Source organism: Pholcus phalangioides, unplaced genomic scaffold (assembly GCF_987345545.1).
Source record: "Pholcus phalangioides strain wild (caught in Gottingen) unplaced genomic scaffold, Ppha-v1.0 ptg000030l_1, whole genome shotgun sequence".
Lineage (NCBI taxonomy): Eukaryota > Metazoa > Arthropoda > Arachnida > Araneae > Pholcidae > Pholcus > Pholcus phalangioides.
In genome coordinates this window covers 1,519,269-1,536,861 of record NW_028301620.1, presented here as the reverse complement: position 1 = coordinate 1,536,861, position 17,593 = coordinate 1,519,269, and the positions used below count along the sequence as shown (strand labels likewise).

The 17,593-nt window shown below is 38.1% G+C and overlaps 1 protein-coding gene across 1 annotated transcript in view; it reads right to left on the bottom strand.

Annotated features, from left to right (window-relative positions):
• LOC149067432 (sushi, von Willebrand factor type A, EGF and pentraxin domain-containing protein 1-like) overlaps positions 1–17,593 on the bottom strand; it is a 77,981-nt gene that overhangs the window by 45,346 nt on the left and 15,042 nt on the right. The window contains exons 4-7 of the mRNA XM_089252633.1: positions 16,893–17,093; positions 11,617–11,778; positions 2,738–2,920; positions 2,373–2,552 (exon numbers count right to left, since the gene is read on the bottom strand). Of these exons, the coding sequence (XP_089108759.1) occupies positions 2,373–2,552; positions 2,738–2,920; positions 11,617–11,778; positions 16,893–17,093 (726 nt within the window). The remainder of the gene's footprint in view (positions 1–2,372; positions 2,553–2,737; positions 2,921–11,616; positions 11,779–16,892; positions 17,094–17,593) is intronic.

The following is a 17,593-nucleotide window of genomic DNA, read 5'->3' as shown; positions in this document are numbered from 1 at the left end:
TTAGGGCCTGCACACAAATAGAATGAACTCAACCATTTTATTTTTTTATTCACAATAAATAAAAACTATTTTGAATTTTTACAACTTGAATGAAAGAATGCTGAGGTAGAGAAAAGTATCATTTCCCGTTCATAGGGTTTCCAATAAAGTGTCTCGACGAGGGAAAGAACGAAGAAGAAGCGCGAATGTATTTCTACTCTAGACTGAGATATCTCGCTCTTATATGGGAAAAGGTTTAGACAGTGTGCAAAAATAATAAAATTTTACAGGGCATTTCAGAGTTACTCGTAGAAAATTATCAGCTTTAATTCTATTGTAATAGTTTTACCCTCTTTAAAATTATAATTTGAAGAAACGTAAAAATAAACGTTTTTATGGGATTTACAGTAAAAAAAAATGAAAATCATTTTTATTGGCAACTCTAAATTTTGTATCAAAATAAATTTACCCCATAGCATTTGAAGAAAGTTTGGTTGAAAATACAGTAGCAGTATTAAATGTTACAAATTTTTTGGCGGCCATTGTACACATTCTAAGCAAGCTTTATGCATTATCATCTCATTCAGTATAATTTTAAAAATTTTAGCTGTAATTCTGTTCGAAGCCCATTGATTTGTCAAGACAATGTGAAAAAGTTCAAGAATTTTCCACCAGGTGGCATTTTGGTTATTATTATATTGTAGCGCATGTCCGAGTTAGTATACCTAAACACTTCTTCCATCGCTGTATCTTCTTTCATTCAAAAGTTATGACCATTTGAAGATCTCGTATATATTGACATATGCGCAGCCTCTTACAATCATTTTCAACCTTTAAGAATCATTTTGGGATGCCCGGGATCAAAGAGAATAAATATTCAAGAGAAATGAAGGACATTGGAAACTTCACAGTCTTGAATAACACTTGTAATATGGCGGATAGACTCGTGCAAGTAACGTAGTGGTATAGCACATAGCAATACGAGTACGCGCCAAATGATAAGAAAGGTTAAAACGCCACCTGGAAGACAATTCAGGAACTTTTTGTGTTACCTTGAAATATCAGCAAGATAGACAAAAAAACTTCAACGGTGATTCAGAAAAGATGGGAGAACCGTTAAGAGGTGATAGTACACACCAATGCAAACAATTGTCATCAAAGAATGCATGGTCTAATATGAAACGTAAGAGCGTTAGCAAGTTTCGAAACGGCCACTGCGCAAACGTTTGAACGGCAATCCTGTTGAAATTTATCGGGAGAAAAAGAACACCATGCATGCAAATGTAACTTCGGGATGAAAAAGGTACCGTATGCAAATCTGCGTCGCAGACAGGGAAGCAAGAAAGGATTCCGTTTCACACAGCTGCCGATGCAAGTCACAAATGTTTTCGGATTGGGCAACCACCTGTGCGGAAAACGCTCACCGTACATTAGTGCTGCCTCTGTGGTACGCCCGTTTGCAGCTCCGTGAATGGAATGCATGTCTGCTTTTTCAGTATTACTAAAGTGCGCCATTATCCCGTACGTTACAACTGCTAGAATGGTTGAAATGAACTAGACGTACTTACTGTGTACGATGGAAACGGACGCATACACGGTGCTCGTATAAATGAAAAGAATTATAAAGTGTATACACGATTATTTTTTTCTTGAAAAACGCAGTGATTTTTGGCTGTTTCCTCTCTTTTTTACCCTTTTTCGTGATGAAGTCATTCACGTTTTGCAAGCAGACAAAGCTGAAATGCTGAATTATATTGCTAAATGAATCCACTAAATGTGTGACTGGGCAAAATTCTGTTGCTAATCTGCTAATGTTAATTCAATATAGAAGAGTTGATCCACTTTGCCCAAGAATATTGAGAAGACACCAACGAATAAGGCAAATACACACAAAAAATAATAAATTTTATTATTTTAGTGTGTATTTGCCTTATTCGTTGGTGTCTTCTCAATGTTAATTCAATACTCTCAAATGTTAATTCTGCTGCTAAATACTGAATTATATTGCTAAATACTAAATTTTTTATAATTTAGCAATATATATATATATATATATATATATATATATATATATATATATATATATATATATATAATTCTATTCATAAATGTTAAATTCTCTTGATAAATGCTAAATTCTATTGCTCAATGCCGAATTCTATGCTGATTAATAAATAAGTATGTTGCTGAACTCAATTTTTTAAATTTCTGTCATTCCCGAAAACTTCGAGTTATGGGAAAATTTTAACACTAAAATGCGGAAAAAGTTCTGGGTCCGAATGAAAACTTCGACTTAAAGAGATGTTCGAGTTAACTGAGTTCGAATGATCGCGAATTGACTGTATTTATAGCGCGCGCGCGCACACACAACACATTTTTCGGTAAATACTAACGGATGCAATGGGCCTGCACTCCACTCCACATCTTATTGCCGAGGCATTCCCTCATCTTTGAGCCCTGCAGGATGAAACCGTCGAAGCATCTGTAGTAACATCTTTTACCCGGGACGAGCTCTCCGGCATCGCATTTCATTTTTCCGAAACGCGGCGGGATTGGCGAATGACATTTTATCCCTGAAAAGAACAGAAATCACAGATCTTATGACACGTGCCCGTTTCCCAAATTTATCTCATTTAAGGCAAATATTTGATTAAAAATACGACAGAAATGTTTTGTGTTGTTTTAAATCGAATTCAATTCGGAATAAACATGTGCCGATGCACTTGTTTTATCACATAGAATGAAAACAAAAAATTACTTTGGCACGTCGGAGCACTCGAGGACCACCGACCGTCACTCTGGCACTTCAGTGCTTGGCTATTCGGGTCCTTAAGCTCGTAGTTTTCACGGCACAAGACGAAACATTCTGACCCGTAATGATTATCGCACTCGCCCAGGATCTTTCCATCCGTTGGATTCTGTAGAGGAGGGCACGTCACAGCTGTTGCAAAAATAAATAATCTAGTTACGAGAGAGATTCCAATATTACTTAAAAAAGGATATTGAGGAATTATATATGAATACAAAAGTTCGCGAAGTGGCCGATGATCCCTGGCCAAAGTTCGATAACAAAAGACATGATTCGGGCTCATCGTCATTTTTTCGTGATACTTATGTTCCCGTTAGTTATGGCAACCCACCACACCACCGCAGTCACGATGCTGTAATCATTTTTTTCTCTCCAAAATTTGACGGAAAAGCTTCATGTGTTTATATAATTATTTTTAATGTTTTTCTCCCAAATTTCACTTTTTTTTCCTCATCACGGGTAGCTAATCCAATACAGCTGCTGTATATAGACATGTATCACACGTTGGTGATTAAAAAAAATAGATTTGGTTCCTACCGGACCACCTTACCTCAGCGCATTGGGCTTTGGCCAGCGATCTCCGGCCACTTCGCGAAATGTCCCTTCCCCCAAAGTCCAAATTATTTCTGCAATTCCGACTTTGGCCAAAAGTCTTGGCAAATTCATGAAGTGGCCTCCCTCGTCGCGAATTGGCCGCACTCTGTGCTTTGGCAGTAACATATATATGTATATATGGGGTAATTCAAGTATTATGTCAGCAACAAGGGGTGGGGAGGGGGTTTCGAGTTTGCTGACGGGATCGATGGATTTTGATGAGGGGGGGGGGGTTGAATGATGCTTACGTCATCAACCAAAAATATGAAATATTCTTAATGGCCTCTTACTCGATGTACCAAAAACGAGAAAAACCTTTCCCTAGTTTGTGGGCACCTGAACTACTATTCTCCCTATTGGTAAGTCCCCTACAGAACCACTTTAGTGATCTCTATTTTATTTATTTATTTATCACACAACCCAGTAGGCACAACCCAATGCACTTACACTGGTAAGATTCAAAACTGGAAACATAAAAGAACATAAATCAAATGGGAAAACACTTCATAAATGGAGTAGAGTTAAAATCGTCCAAGGAAGAGACGAATCCAGCATAGGGGGCAGAAACGAGGTCGCGAGGCAGGGTGTTCCATAGTCTAGCTCAGTGTTTCCCAAACTTATTCAGCCCATCGCCCCCTTTTCAAAGAGAAAATTTCTCATCGCCCCCCTGAAAGAGATGTTAAAAACCCACATATTGAAAGATGCAGTGGCGAATTTTCGATTTTTTTGCATAAATGTTTTCCTGAAACATTTCTAGTATAAAAAGGGTTAGAAATTCTAAAATAATTACAATCAAGAAAATTACAGTAAACTTCATTGCAAAACAAAAAAAATTAAATTTGTGAATTATAAAATTATAAACATATGCATATAACACAAAACATATGCATTTAGTTGCATTTATTGTGGTCAAAGTAATTTTCACATCACACAAAAAATATCCATTAATGCGCAAAACTACAATTGTTACTTAGTTTTAATAAAAATAATTTTATTAATAGATGTTTTCTAAGTGTGATGATTGTCGCTTGGTTTTACTATGCAGTGTTCTCAAATCCTCACAATTGAATATCTGTAGGTGATTTCGATTTTTTTCGAAAGATTTGTAACTGCATTGAAACGTCTCGTGCATGAAAAATGTTCAGCTACATTAGAACCTCTCAATAACGGACACTCACGGTAGGGCCGTCTTAAGAGCATCATGGACCCCCGTCAAGTGATTTTTCTGAGGCCCTACATGGGAAATTCTCAAAAAATTCAACTACTTCTTGTTTTTCTGAGCCCCCCTCTTTTCTTCAGGAGCCCATGCGTTAAGACGGCACTGACTCACAGGACCGAAAATTTTCGCCGCTAACGAGGAGTGTCCGTTAATGGATAGTAAAATAATCAGTCTCAACGGGAGTCCGGAGTCCCGTTGACATAATTCAAAAAGTGTTTGATAACTGGAGGTGTCCGCTAAAAACAGGGAGTGTCCGTTACGGGAGATTCCTCTGTATATCCCCATAAATTCCAGGAACGGTATTTGCTTTTACAGAAAGAAAAATTAATAGCCATCTTCAAATTTGAACGTCACACCGTCTTTTAATGTTATTTCTGCCAATTTTTCTTGTAAATGTGATAATTGATATTGTTGGAGATTGAAAAGAAAAGTATCGAAAATTGTCATTTTTTTCATTCAGTACAGATTATTTATTTCATTGCAGATTGTAAGGATCTCTTGGGAATACGTGATGATCAGAGAGGTTACATAAAAAAAAAATATATTATTTTAATCTCCCTCTCCCCATTGTCAACTGCACCTTACACATTCCTGAAACAATTTAAACTACATTTAACATGTGTTACGTACTCCTATGAAATCGCGTATCCAGAAATTTTATTTTATACAAAATTATTCGCACCAACGCATGTTGGAGTTGAGTGTTCTACTTTGACATGGAACACAAAATAAGGTTTTAATGATAAGTTCCAGTGAATGCATAAAACTTCATTAATGATAAAATTCAGCCAATCCATATTATTCAAGTTAGAACAAAGCCACTTGCAACACGGCTTAATTAGAAATTACATATATATTTATTTAATATGGAATTGATGCAAACTACTCGGCGGTTTCGATTTTATAGTGACTGTCTTAGAAATATGCGCACATGGCTATCCAATTAGAATTAGTGTTGTTGTAACGCACTAAATACGCAATCGAGTTCACACTCTCTGAAGCATGGGTCGACAACCAAATTTACCTGGCAATCTACTGCTTTGACTTTTCCCCTTCGAAGTTTTAAAATTTGATCATTTTTGTCGCACCACGGTCATTTTCTGCACACGAGGGCTAATTAGGCCGGGACCTACAATTTATCGCCGATTCCGAACGGCAGGCTTATTTTTTATACTCATCGAGAGGTTGGTGCGCTAACCCCTCGATGGGGGACTCCATGCGGTAGTAATTTTTTGCTGCGGTCAAGTCGCCGTTTTTTGTTGTCCCCCTGTGTCAGGGAAGTTTTTCTGACAAGGACAAACCGGGTATCGAACTCGCGACACCTCTAAACATCCTTTGGTACTTTAGGCGAGCATCTTATCGACCTGGGCTACCACGCCCGTTTCAAAATTTAATCGTTAAAATAAATTCATTTTTGAAATTACCGATCTTGGGAGCTCGTGAGACATTAGTTGGTGTTTTTGGTTTGTTAACCAAGTAAATTCTGAAACGAACTCGAACGCGAGTATTTTTTGTTATATTACCTTATTTTTTCTGTCATGTTACTTCGGGTGTGAACGGTTCCTTAGGAGAAAATGAAGTTTCTCACCAAGGAAGATAATGAACGAATAAAAAAAAAGAAGACATCTGATATTTTATTTAGATAATTTCCTATACAAAACATTTTCCCGGCATTATATTCGCTGGGTAAACAAAATATTTGGACTCAAGTCACAGAGGCCCTAATTCCTGCCTTGCCCAGGAACTCTTCGTGTCTAAGTCGGACTCCGGCTAGCTGCCATTTATTTTTCAAATCACCAGAGTTCTGCGATATTATATAGGTCCATATTTTAAGAAAATGTAATTTTACATTATTTCAAGCGCAGGTCTCTCACTTCTTTCTTGATTAAAACTGACAAGCATCGGGGGACTACAATTGACACTCTCTTCCTCTTTGGTTTCTTCTACATATAATTCTGAATGACAATCATTCTAAATATTTACCATTGTTTTATGAATATATCTGAAAGCTCGTTAGATTGCAATGAATTTCAACCCTTTCAGCTCAAACATATTAAAAGGAAAAGAATTCGGATGCAACCACGCTAATTAAACGTAAAAATACAATAAAAAATACTTTTAGAGATATGATTGATAATATAATTATATATCCTTAAGTAATACTATCAATATAGAGCGCAAAAAACCAACGATGTTCACTAAAAATACCCGGAAATTCATTGGTGTTTATTTCCGTGAATTTTTAACGAATATCGATGGTGTTTTGCGTTCTACATTGCTAAAAAGGTAATTTCATCATACTATTAATATACTACGATGCTTAAGAATGAGTCGATTTCGAATTGAGTAAAATCACTCTGGAAAGGTCGTATGACAATGCATCGTTTTCTTTCAAGGAAAAACACTACATAAGTCACCGTAAAAAAAAAAATTCAAGTCAAAAAAATAAATTTTAATAAATTTTCTACTAAACCGACACCATTGCGAGAAGAAATTTCTATCATCCGATGCTGAAGGAGCGCGTATTCCCCCCCCCCCCCATATTCTTCGCAATATTCGAACGAGAAACGATGCTTGTTTGCGGAGATAGTACCAAAATTTCCCTTTTATCCTTATTGTCATAATCAGTGCGGTTACGGATAGCGCTCTTGATAAGCATTAATAGATAGTATAGGCACCGAAACCTAGGAGCTGAGGCCCTTTGCGCCCCCTCCCCCAATAAAATTTTTAAGGGGTACTGAGCACACCCCCCCCCCCGCAATTAATTTCTAAAAATAAAATGCAATGCACGTTCTCTCTGTCCTGCGTACACGCTTGGCTCGTGTATACGGGACGACAAGCAACTTTATGCCTTTCTCCCTCCCAGTGGCGTCGGAGCCAGGGGTGCTGTGGGTGCTCGAGCACTCACGGAAGTTTGTAGAATGGGTCCGAGCACCCACAGAATTGATTCAAAAATCGAAATTTCCTACATGAATCTGAAGACGGGCACCCACAGGTTCGAAACACTTCCGACGCCCTGCCCCCTCCAATATTTTTTTTATGTCGGTGCCTCTGATAGATAGTACTGCCCAAGTGTTTACATAAGTCATGAAAATCGGTCAATATAAGAGGATTTAGTAACATCAAAATTTTGATGAAAAAAAATACATTATTGTACTTAGGTGTGGATTCAACAAACATCTCTCCCGCATAACATTCATTTCTTTTCGGACACCATCGAAATTACATATAGAAACACAAAGGCCCCAAGAGGCAAATTGTCCAACGAGGTGGCTGAAGCTGATATGCATGTTTGGACCATGAAATGGAGGTCCATCCTTCAGTGCCGTCTTAACGCATGGGCCTACCCGGGCCTCACAAAAGTGAGATTTGGTTGAAATTTTCTATAATTTACGTGGTAGGGCCTCAGAAAAACCACTTGGCCCGGGGGGGGGGGGGCATGGTGCTCTTAAGACGGCCCTGCCATCCGTTGTGTAACAAACACTTTAGGTATGTGACTTTTTTGCACGAAAATTCAAGACTGCTCATCTGTAATTCATAATTTGGTATTTCCACATGTGATCTTTGGGTTTAAGTAATTCAGGAAGTTGAACGAATACATTACAAAAATTTTCTATTACGGCAGTTCCTCAAAGTGAGCGTCGGGGTTTCTAGTGGTGTCGTGACGAGCTGTTGACCATTGATGTTTGTGTCTGTTCCCAAGCGGTTCTTTTATATAAAAAAAACAAAACCAGAATGCAAAAAAGCCATAGCCGTAGGTGAATGAACAGGGATGCTAAAATCATGCCCCCACCTTGCCGCAGGGTCCCGAGGCTAGGCTCTTTGGTGGGCCACAATCTGTATTGAATTTATAAGGTGAAAAAAAAAATAATAACGAGAATCGTCTCGGGGCCCTGAAACCAGAACATCGATACCAGCTGCACTTTTTTGGGGGACCATAGCTCCAATAATGAATAGTCATTAGCAAAACCAGTCATTCCCAGATGGTATTGAAATCTGCGACAAAAGGCTTTATTGATCAATTACAGCAGATGAAACAAGTACAACTACTGAGTGCAAATATTAGTTTTTTTTCGCCCATAGGCACGGATATTTTCGGAAAAGGATCCCAGTTTTCAAATACAAATACAAATACAAATACAAATACAACGCCACAACAGGCAAAATGCCCAACGAGGTGGCTGATAAAAAGATGCCCATAAAAATATGGTTGTCATATGTTTCAAAAATACAGCAACCCCATTAAAAATGCAATTAACACAAATTATAAACAATATATACACATGATAAAATATTATACAATGCCCATAAAGAATACTTATGGTTGTCTTATTCTAAGAATGGATAGCTTCTCGATTTACCCCAACATGTTTATCGATCGTATTTCTTTTTAAACGTGTCAATTGTGTTACAATTTACTACCTCCGGGGGTAAGCTATTCCATTTATTAACAACCCTATTGGAGAAAAATTCCCTGCGACACCATAACCTTGCATTGTCCCTCACCAATCGATACTGGTGTCCCCTTGTAAAAGCAGTCGATTGGCGGTGTACTAAAAGTTCATGGTCCATCCTATCCATCCCATTGAAAATTTTGAACACTTCGATCATATCTCCTCGACACCTGCGTTCATCCAATGTAAACATATTCAAAAAATGAAGTCTTTCTTCATAACTCAAGCCCCGTGTGCCAATAAGGACACGCGTAGCTCTTCTCTGCACCCCTTCAACCAAGTCTATGTCCCTCTGTAGGTATGGTCTCCAGAACCTTACAGCATACTCCAGTCCAGGACGAACTAAGCCTCGAAAAAGCGGAAGAATGACTTTAGGAGAACGCGAAGAGACCTTTTTGAAAATGAGACCAAGCATTCTATTCGCTTTTTTGACAACCGCTGAACAATGTTCAGAAAACTTAAGTCGCTCGTCAATGAGAATTCCCAAATCGGTGACTTTAGTTGCATCCGGGATAGTGACACCATTCAACTCGTAAGAGAACCGTGGGTTGTTCGAACCAAAATGAGCGACCATGCACTTATCTACGCTAAACGTCATGCCCCATTCATTTGCCCATGCTGCAATCTTGTTTAAGTTGGTCTGGAGCTATCGCTTTCATTCCCGATTACCCCCATTAGCTTCACATCATCTGCGAATTTGCTAGTAATTCCATCGATACCCTGATCGAGTTTGTCGATAAAAAGTGAAAAAAGTATGGGGCCAAGGACACTTCCCTGAGGAACTCCACTTGTGACGTCTGTCCAACCAGAGAATTCCCCGTTCACCATAACTCGTTGCGACCTATCTAAACCTTTCGAAAACTTATTTTTTCCTCTCGTCCTCCCATCGCCCCCTTATGCTCATTCGTAGCCCCCCAATCGTGTCTGCAGCTAGTATTGCCCCCTTGAATAGTCCAATCGCCCCCTGGGGGGTGATATTGCCCACTTTGGGAAACACTGGTCTAGCTGAACGGCATCTGAAACCATAGAAGTAGCGGTCGCCTCTGGCCACAGGAATTTTCAATTGAAGACCGTGTCTACGGAGGTTAGGTCGTCTGTTCAAGACTTCGAAAAAAGGGTTATCGGAAGGTAAATATACCATATTGTGTACCAGTTTATAGCACATTATTAGGTCAGATCGAGCCCTCCTCCACTCCAAGGAGTGAAGGCCAAGTATCTCGAGTCTCTCTTGGTATGACCTGGAAGTCGTTTAGTAAAAGCCCTTTGGGGACTCTCGATGAGTAATATGTCTTTAATTTTGTATGGACACCACACCTGCGAGCAGTATTCAAGAATCGGTCGGACATATGTGCAAAAAGCGAAAGTCAGGGTATGCATATCGCACTTGCTGTACGCCGAACGTATCATATATGCGACTCTATTGGCCCTGCATACCATATTACGATAATGATCAGTGAAGTCGAGAGATCCGGATAACGAAATACCCAGATCGGAGCATATGGTCAAGTGTTGTAGAACATCAGGACCCATCTGATAGCAGACGCGGGTCTATATGTTCCGCGGATCCTTCAAGTGGTTTGGAAATGTGTCCAGCCCGCTTAAGTGCTCTAAACCTATGCCACGTGTCACTTAAATGATTCGTAATTATACCACAGATAACTGAAGCAATCTGGGAATGTACCGCGGTTGACTTGAGTAATGTAGAATTGCGCTGAGGGCCGCTTAAGTGCCCTAAATTTGTGCAACATGCCACTGAAGGGATCTGTAAATGTGCCCCGGACCCCTTAAGTGCTCTGGAATCATGCAACGGGTAACTTCAGCGATCTGTAACAAAGGCACCGCTTAGTTCATTTTCACAAAACTAGGTTTGAGTTCGCCATATCAGGTACCCTCGAGGGCCAAATGTTTTAGTTTGTTTACATAGGCTATATGTTTAGCATAAATGGCTTAAAGGGTGCTTCGCAATGAATCGCTTAAAGGGAAATTTTGAGTTTTTAGCCTTCAAATAACATTGAAATTAACAGAAATTCATTATAAAAACATACAAAGGTTTTTCTTCCAAAATTTTACTTTTTTTAAATATCTTTTGCATTTTAAAAAAAGGAAATTTTTGATCGTTTTGGGGAGCATAGGGGTGCTCGTGCCCCCCCCTCACCCGGGTACGTCTCTGATTCCAACATACATTAGCTATATGTATATGAGGGCAGAGCTGACGAAATTTTGCTGACAAGGAGGGCGTCAGAGTTTTGGTGACTTTGCTGACGGGGGTGGGGGTCAAAAATGGCTAAAAATCTGCTTACATAATACTTTAATGGCCCCTATATGTTACTGCCAAAGCAAAATTTCAAAACGTTGCAATTCTCGTAATACTCGTCCGATCCTAAAATGAACAAAAAGAAAAAAAATGTTTTTCTGTATTGCTTTTTCTCAAGGAATTACGCGTAGGCGGTCGACAGTATCCACCTTGCATAGTAGTTGCCTGTAGATTTTCGTTGATTCAGCAATAACACTTAAATAAAATACATGGCAATAACTTCTTTTTAGAAGAGGATTAAACCTACGCTTGCAGGTTTCACCCGCAGCCGGATCACCGGTGAAGCCGTCTTTACAGTGACAGTCTCTTATGCTGGTGCTTGCGATCTCGGCAGTGGTCGAACCGGGTGGGCAGTCGACGCAGGATCCAGCGGGTTCTAGACGGGACTTGAAAGTGCCTCTAGGGCACGCTAATAAACAGAGTAGATAGAGCATAAATCATTAGAAATTAATACGCGTTAAATAATTGGATACGAAGACGTTTTCCAATCTCCGCCTTGTCGCAAATGCGAGCATGTCTCCTAATTCGAACAACATAAATATGTTAGGGCCACACACACGCAAAAATTCTGGCAAGCAACGAATCATTAGAAATTCGTCAGAGGAATGTTTGCGAGGCATTTGCGGTTAATCAAAATATAGTGGCCACCGCTGTTTTTTGTCCTATATATCCATCCAGTTAAAATGTTTTCACCGATCAACCATAACCAAACGACTCCCGTGTGCGTTGAGCACTTTGATCAGAGGTCACCCTGTTTGCCATCATGTATCTTTGACGTGTTTGGCAGAGGATTATTCGCAGGTCGAAGAGAGAACTGATCATGTACCGAAGTTGATGTACTGACGAAAATTCAATTGACGTACATTCTCTGCGCTAAATTGATAAGTTTGTGTTAGTAGAGAGATTTGCAGCAACAGAATTAAATGGGAGATCAATTCACACACGCATATTCATTTGCATGCAACTCTAGAAGGTGCGATTGCACTGACACCGGGAGCGAAATCAAACCACGACGCATGTAATACGTCATTTGGATGAAAAATGCAACCGGCACGGGGAGATTTTATGGACACCAATGCTCTGAGTAAAACCTGCATACAAAATCAATTCCACCTTTTCAAGTTCGGTTACAACTGGAACATGCAACTTCAATTCGTCTAACGAATAGGTGCATGCCAGAACGTGTTGTGTGTATATATTGCGCGTAGCCCAACGTACATATTTATAATGTCAGAGTATTCGTTTTTAGCGTTAGAAAAGTATTGCAATATATATCTTCAATATTTGAAATGCTTGAATTTTCATATTTATACAGGTACGTATCGCGTAAAGAGTCTGTCTTTTGTCTGTGGAGAGAAAGTTTGGCTTTTGTGATAACGTCGAGGTAATCACAAAAGTGATTATGATGAGCCGCACTGATTATAATATAATGGTTGATTGGTGAACGAGTTTGATATTATCCATAATTTAAAATAAAATCGAAAATCATCCCAGTTGTTTTTTTTAAATGAATATTTTCTGTGGTTTGCCTCATTTTAGTCCAGACCTGCAGAGCCTACATTTAACGGCATTAATGTTCGCATACATACAGGATGTCCAACAAGTTCGTAAACGGTTTAAAAATTCATAAAAAGTGAAGGAATCGCTCTACTTGAATGACGTTTGCAAAAAAGCTATTCTCACGAAGGGGAATTTTTTTTTGTAAAAGAAAAAAAGTTTGGTTCGAAATTTTGTCGATAGAGGGCACTGCTCAGAATCAAATCATTTGAAATATGCAAATCAGAGTACTATAAAATGAAGGGTGTGCGATTAATGGCTCCATTGCGATTTTGACATTGGTGGATAAAGCTCTATTGGTGAAGTTGTTTTACCTCATCCACGAATCGACAAACATTTCAGACACGGAAGTTAGAAGAAAGGTTCAGATCCAAGTATTTTCCTGCAGCGCTTTCTATCGAAAAAAATTTGAACTAAATGTTTCAAACCTCTTCATGAGAATAACTTGTTCGCAAACCGCATTCAAATATTGTCAGCCCACCGTTCGGGCTGACTTTTGGTTAATTGTAACTAAGTATTTAATCAATTATTAATTCTCACGATTCGATCGTAAAGTTGCGTTGCGTTATAGACGTATAAAAACAAATTAACATACAGTAACCCAGTTATTAGACGCACGGGGGAAAGTTAAAGTATAAAAAAATTTCTTTAATCTATAAATATCCATTACAATCATTAACCTTAAGAAAGATGTATCCTATATCAATTTAAGAATAATATATATTACCACACCCGACAGGTGAGTCAAGGTATTACCTTATACATCTGAGAACATGTAGCATCCTGATTATTTACTGGACATTCAGGTCACAGGAAAAGTAGGTAAGCGTACTCACCCCGGTCATCGTTGGTGATTTCCTTAACACCAACAGTGTAGCTGCTTCACTTCCTTCACTAGGCCCTTCTTACACACTACATTCCGGCAATCCGGCACTTCTTACATATTCCGGAACTCACACTTCGGGGAACTGCACGCTCCATTAGAATCTCACTCTTACGTATCACTTTCTATTCTCTCGTTCTCCAAAAAACCATTTCCCAATTACATCTCACTTTCTATATATTCTCTCTTCCTAGGGGCCTCCTGATTTTACATCCTCTTCGGCTCCTCCCTAGAAACCAGGATTCGCTCCGTCTTGTAATTTTTCTTTTCGTGCTACATTTTAATTTGAGGCCTCCAGCAAGGGCAATACGATTGGACTTTCGCGTGACCATTCCGGAGAAGATCTGTGCTATTCATCCCTAATAAAATTTCGCCCCTTCCTAAATACTCAGAACGCCTACGTGCACCGGTCACCTTCATACACAGAGTAATAATACTATAGAGTGCGCGCGAGGGGTTACAATGTGAAGCAAAGATCCGGAGTCACGTGACTCCAGTCGAAAGGCTGGTCAGGGAATCTCGCTGGCAATGCTTTCCTTATGGCTACTCGTATGACGATCTACACGCGCTGTCTTATTTTTGATTAGAATGGCCAACACTTGCGCAGCTTTCGGATGTTCTGAGCGGTTTAGGAAAGGGGGACCAGTATCCTTTCACAAGGGAATACTTTTTTGCTTATTCCCCTTCTTATAAATTAAAAATTGGAATATTAAATTGACGATGCAATGGATTTCTGACGTAATCTCAGTTTTTAACGACTCCATTTTGGATTTAATTCAATTAAAGTTCCAAGTTTTGGTAAAATTCAAATGTCATGAATCATTATTAAATGTTTTAATAGAATTTTTGGCAATAAATGATTGAAATTGTGAGTTTTATGAAGTTTTAACTGAAATATACGTCTCCGCAAAATTTGGCGAGATTTGGCGAGCTAGTGAGTTCATTCGACTTTTGCTCAACTTGGAAGAAAATATGCTTTTCAGGAGGAGAAATTTATGAAAAATATTCTATTTAAATAGAATGTGAGGAAAACTCCCCCCCCCCCCCCTCTCTAGACAATTGCAGTTTTGCATAAAAGTGCATAACAACCTCTAAAAATATTAGTATTTTTACCCCTCTTCACACCTGAGATAAAACTATTACAGAAAAGAAATTTTTTTATTCATTAATTTATGTTTGTTGTATGTGAAATTGCTGCTTCAAACAAGAAAATTAATTATTCAATTGATTTTTTGAGTCAATATCTTTACTAAGACCTGAAGTCATATATTGTGTACCTCAGATGTTATCTTGAAAAAGAATCATTCTAAAAACGATTTAATACCTTAAATTAAGATTAACATATGCATACTTTTGGAGCGAAGAGATTACATATGTGACATGTGTAAATATTATATTATATATATGAAATATTATATCCTAAAATATTATATATATATACACACTTTAAATTATTACATATATACTCTACATGGAATTTTAATTCTTATAATTTAGAGAAATTGATGATGAGATTCTGTAATTTTCTTGAGTAAAATCTATTTTAATCCTGAAATATTATGTAAGTGTTTACAGTTTTGTGTGATGAGGTTATAAAAGGTTTTTCAGGAATGTTAGAAATGAAACTTTTTCTTATTGTTTGAATATTATTTCATGACTGAATGAGTATGAGTGTGAATGTGTTACATTACATAACATAATATGATGCATTATAATTAATTATACATTAATTATGAGTATATAGAGTAATTGTAATGTTCTGGAAAGATATATTTTTGTTTTAATAACCCCTCGTATAAATAAATTTTCGAAATTAAAAGCGACAAAGTGAATGAAGAGAATATTTAAAAATATAAATGAATTAGGCTTTACAACATATACGTTGTTCCGTTTTCCAATATTTGTTTATTTTATAGAATTTATTTTTTCAAATCTGATACTCCCTAAATATTTCACATAAAAATGAGCGAAATTCATTGAAAAAATGAAGGAAAGTTTTCATCAACTTGATCGAATTGAGTCAAATTTCGTTACAGCAACATCCTAGCTTCTGCGAAAACGCGCCAAATGTAATAGCGCAGAACCTGTTCTTTCCCCGACAATACTGCTCATCTTTTCTTCACGTTCGACAAGTTTTATGAATAGCGTGCGCGGTCTATTTATATCTTAAGTCTATGCCTTCATAGCAATACCTAAGGCGACTCCCATGTTACAATCAGAGCACAGGTGCTCTAATGGGCAATGCCGCTTTGTATTATATTTCCTCTCTTACATCTATTTCTTAAAAGCGAGCAATATCCTTACTATTCATTAATTTTAACATTTCATTATTCTCGCTCTCCATAACTTCTCCACAACTACGCCTCAAGAATCGAATCTCATTCCGTGACAGCTTCTATTCATGTATTTTAGAAAAACACCTTTCTCCTGTCACCAAGCCTTGAGAATGCCAGGTGACGGCACCACCAGTCTGAAAGTCGCACCGACAGTTTGCTTAAGGGTAACCTATGCATGACGATTCTATCTCTTTCTAATATTCTCACTTTTCAATACTTCCTCTTTCTTTTCAAGTTGCGTTTAAATTGCATCTCTTTTTCAGTGAAGGTCCCGAATCTATTGACATCCACTATTCATGTATTTTCTATCTTACATTCTTATTTCAAAGCTTCATACCTTGCCAGATGAATTGTGCTTCATCGGCAGTTGGCCCTAAAACACGTTCTTCCTTTCTTACATAATATTTTATCACTCGTGGCCGCCCTGCACGTGTTCTTAACAACTATCCAAAGTCAAGCCTCAATTAATACCACACCTGTTACCTATTCACCTTTCAAATAATCTTTTAAATACAAAACATCCTTAAACAATTACCCATTTAAATATATTAACAATTTTACAATTTTCACTAATTACCTTTTCATTCAAATAATTACGAATAATTATGAGCGGAGAGGACCCTCTCATAATATACAGATTCCTTCAACTTTTATGAATTTTTAAACTGTTCAAAAATTTATGGGAGATCCTGTATTTGTTGTTGCCATTACCTATTTCAAACAATAATTAGATTAAGAAAGAAAAACCTCTGCAGTCTCCCCAAGTGCCCTTCAGGCCGAAGTATCCGGGTGAGCATGCGCAGCTGTGCATTCCGGATAGAAGTGCGCACGAACATCTTGCGTGGTGATCACAGCATCCAGGATCGTTCGGATCTCCCTTGTACGGACTGTCGCAAAGGTGGTCGCAACTCGGGGTATTTCCGGATGACCAGCTACTTTCGTGAGGATCTGGGAGAAAAAAAAAAAGAAGAGGTTTCTTGTAAGAGAAGTGGCGACACATATTTTCGTGTATCATCAATATGGTTAAACTTGTAGAATCCAATTCGCTTCATTCAAGGTGAACGAGAAGTCGTGAAAACATTTTAAAAACTGATAAACAAATCAACCAATTCACATAAAAAGGTGCGGTTTGCACTAAAATTATGCAAATCGTCTTTATTTATCATTTATTATGTCATTTTTCACCCGTAAATAGTGTAGTCATTATTCTATGTAGAAATAAACGCATTTAACGCATTTCTCTGTAAATTTCGCCAAGTTGGCGACAAACTTAGCGAGTTTGGCAACAGCAGCGATGCTCCGAATTGTGTCTTGGGGTCAGAGAAAATTGTAGAAAGAATGAGATATCACGAGAGTCTTTTTTCGCGAACTTGTCTCCCTCGTAGATACAGACCTATATATTCTAGAAACCTTGGATACAGACAGTATAAGCGCCGCCAAGCAGTTGC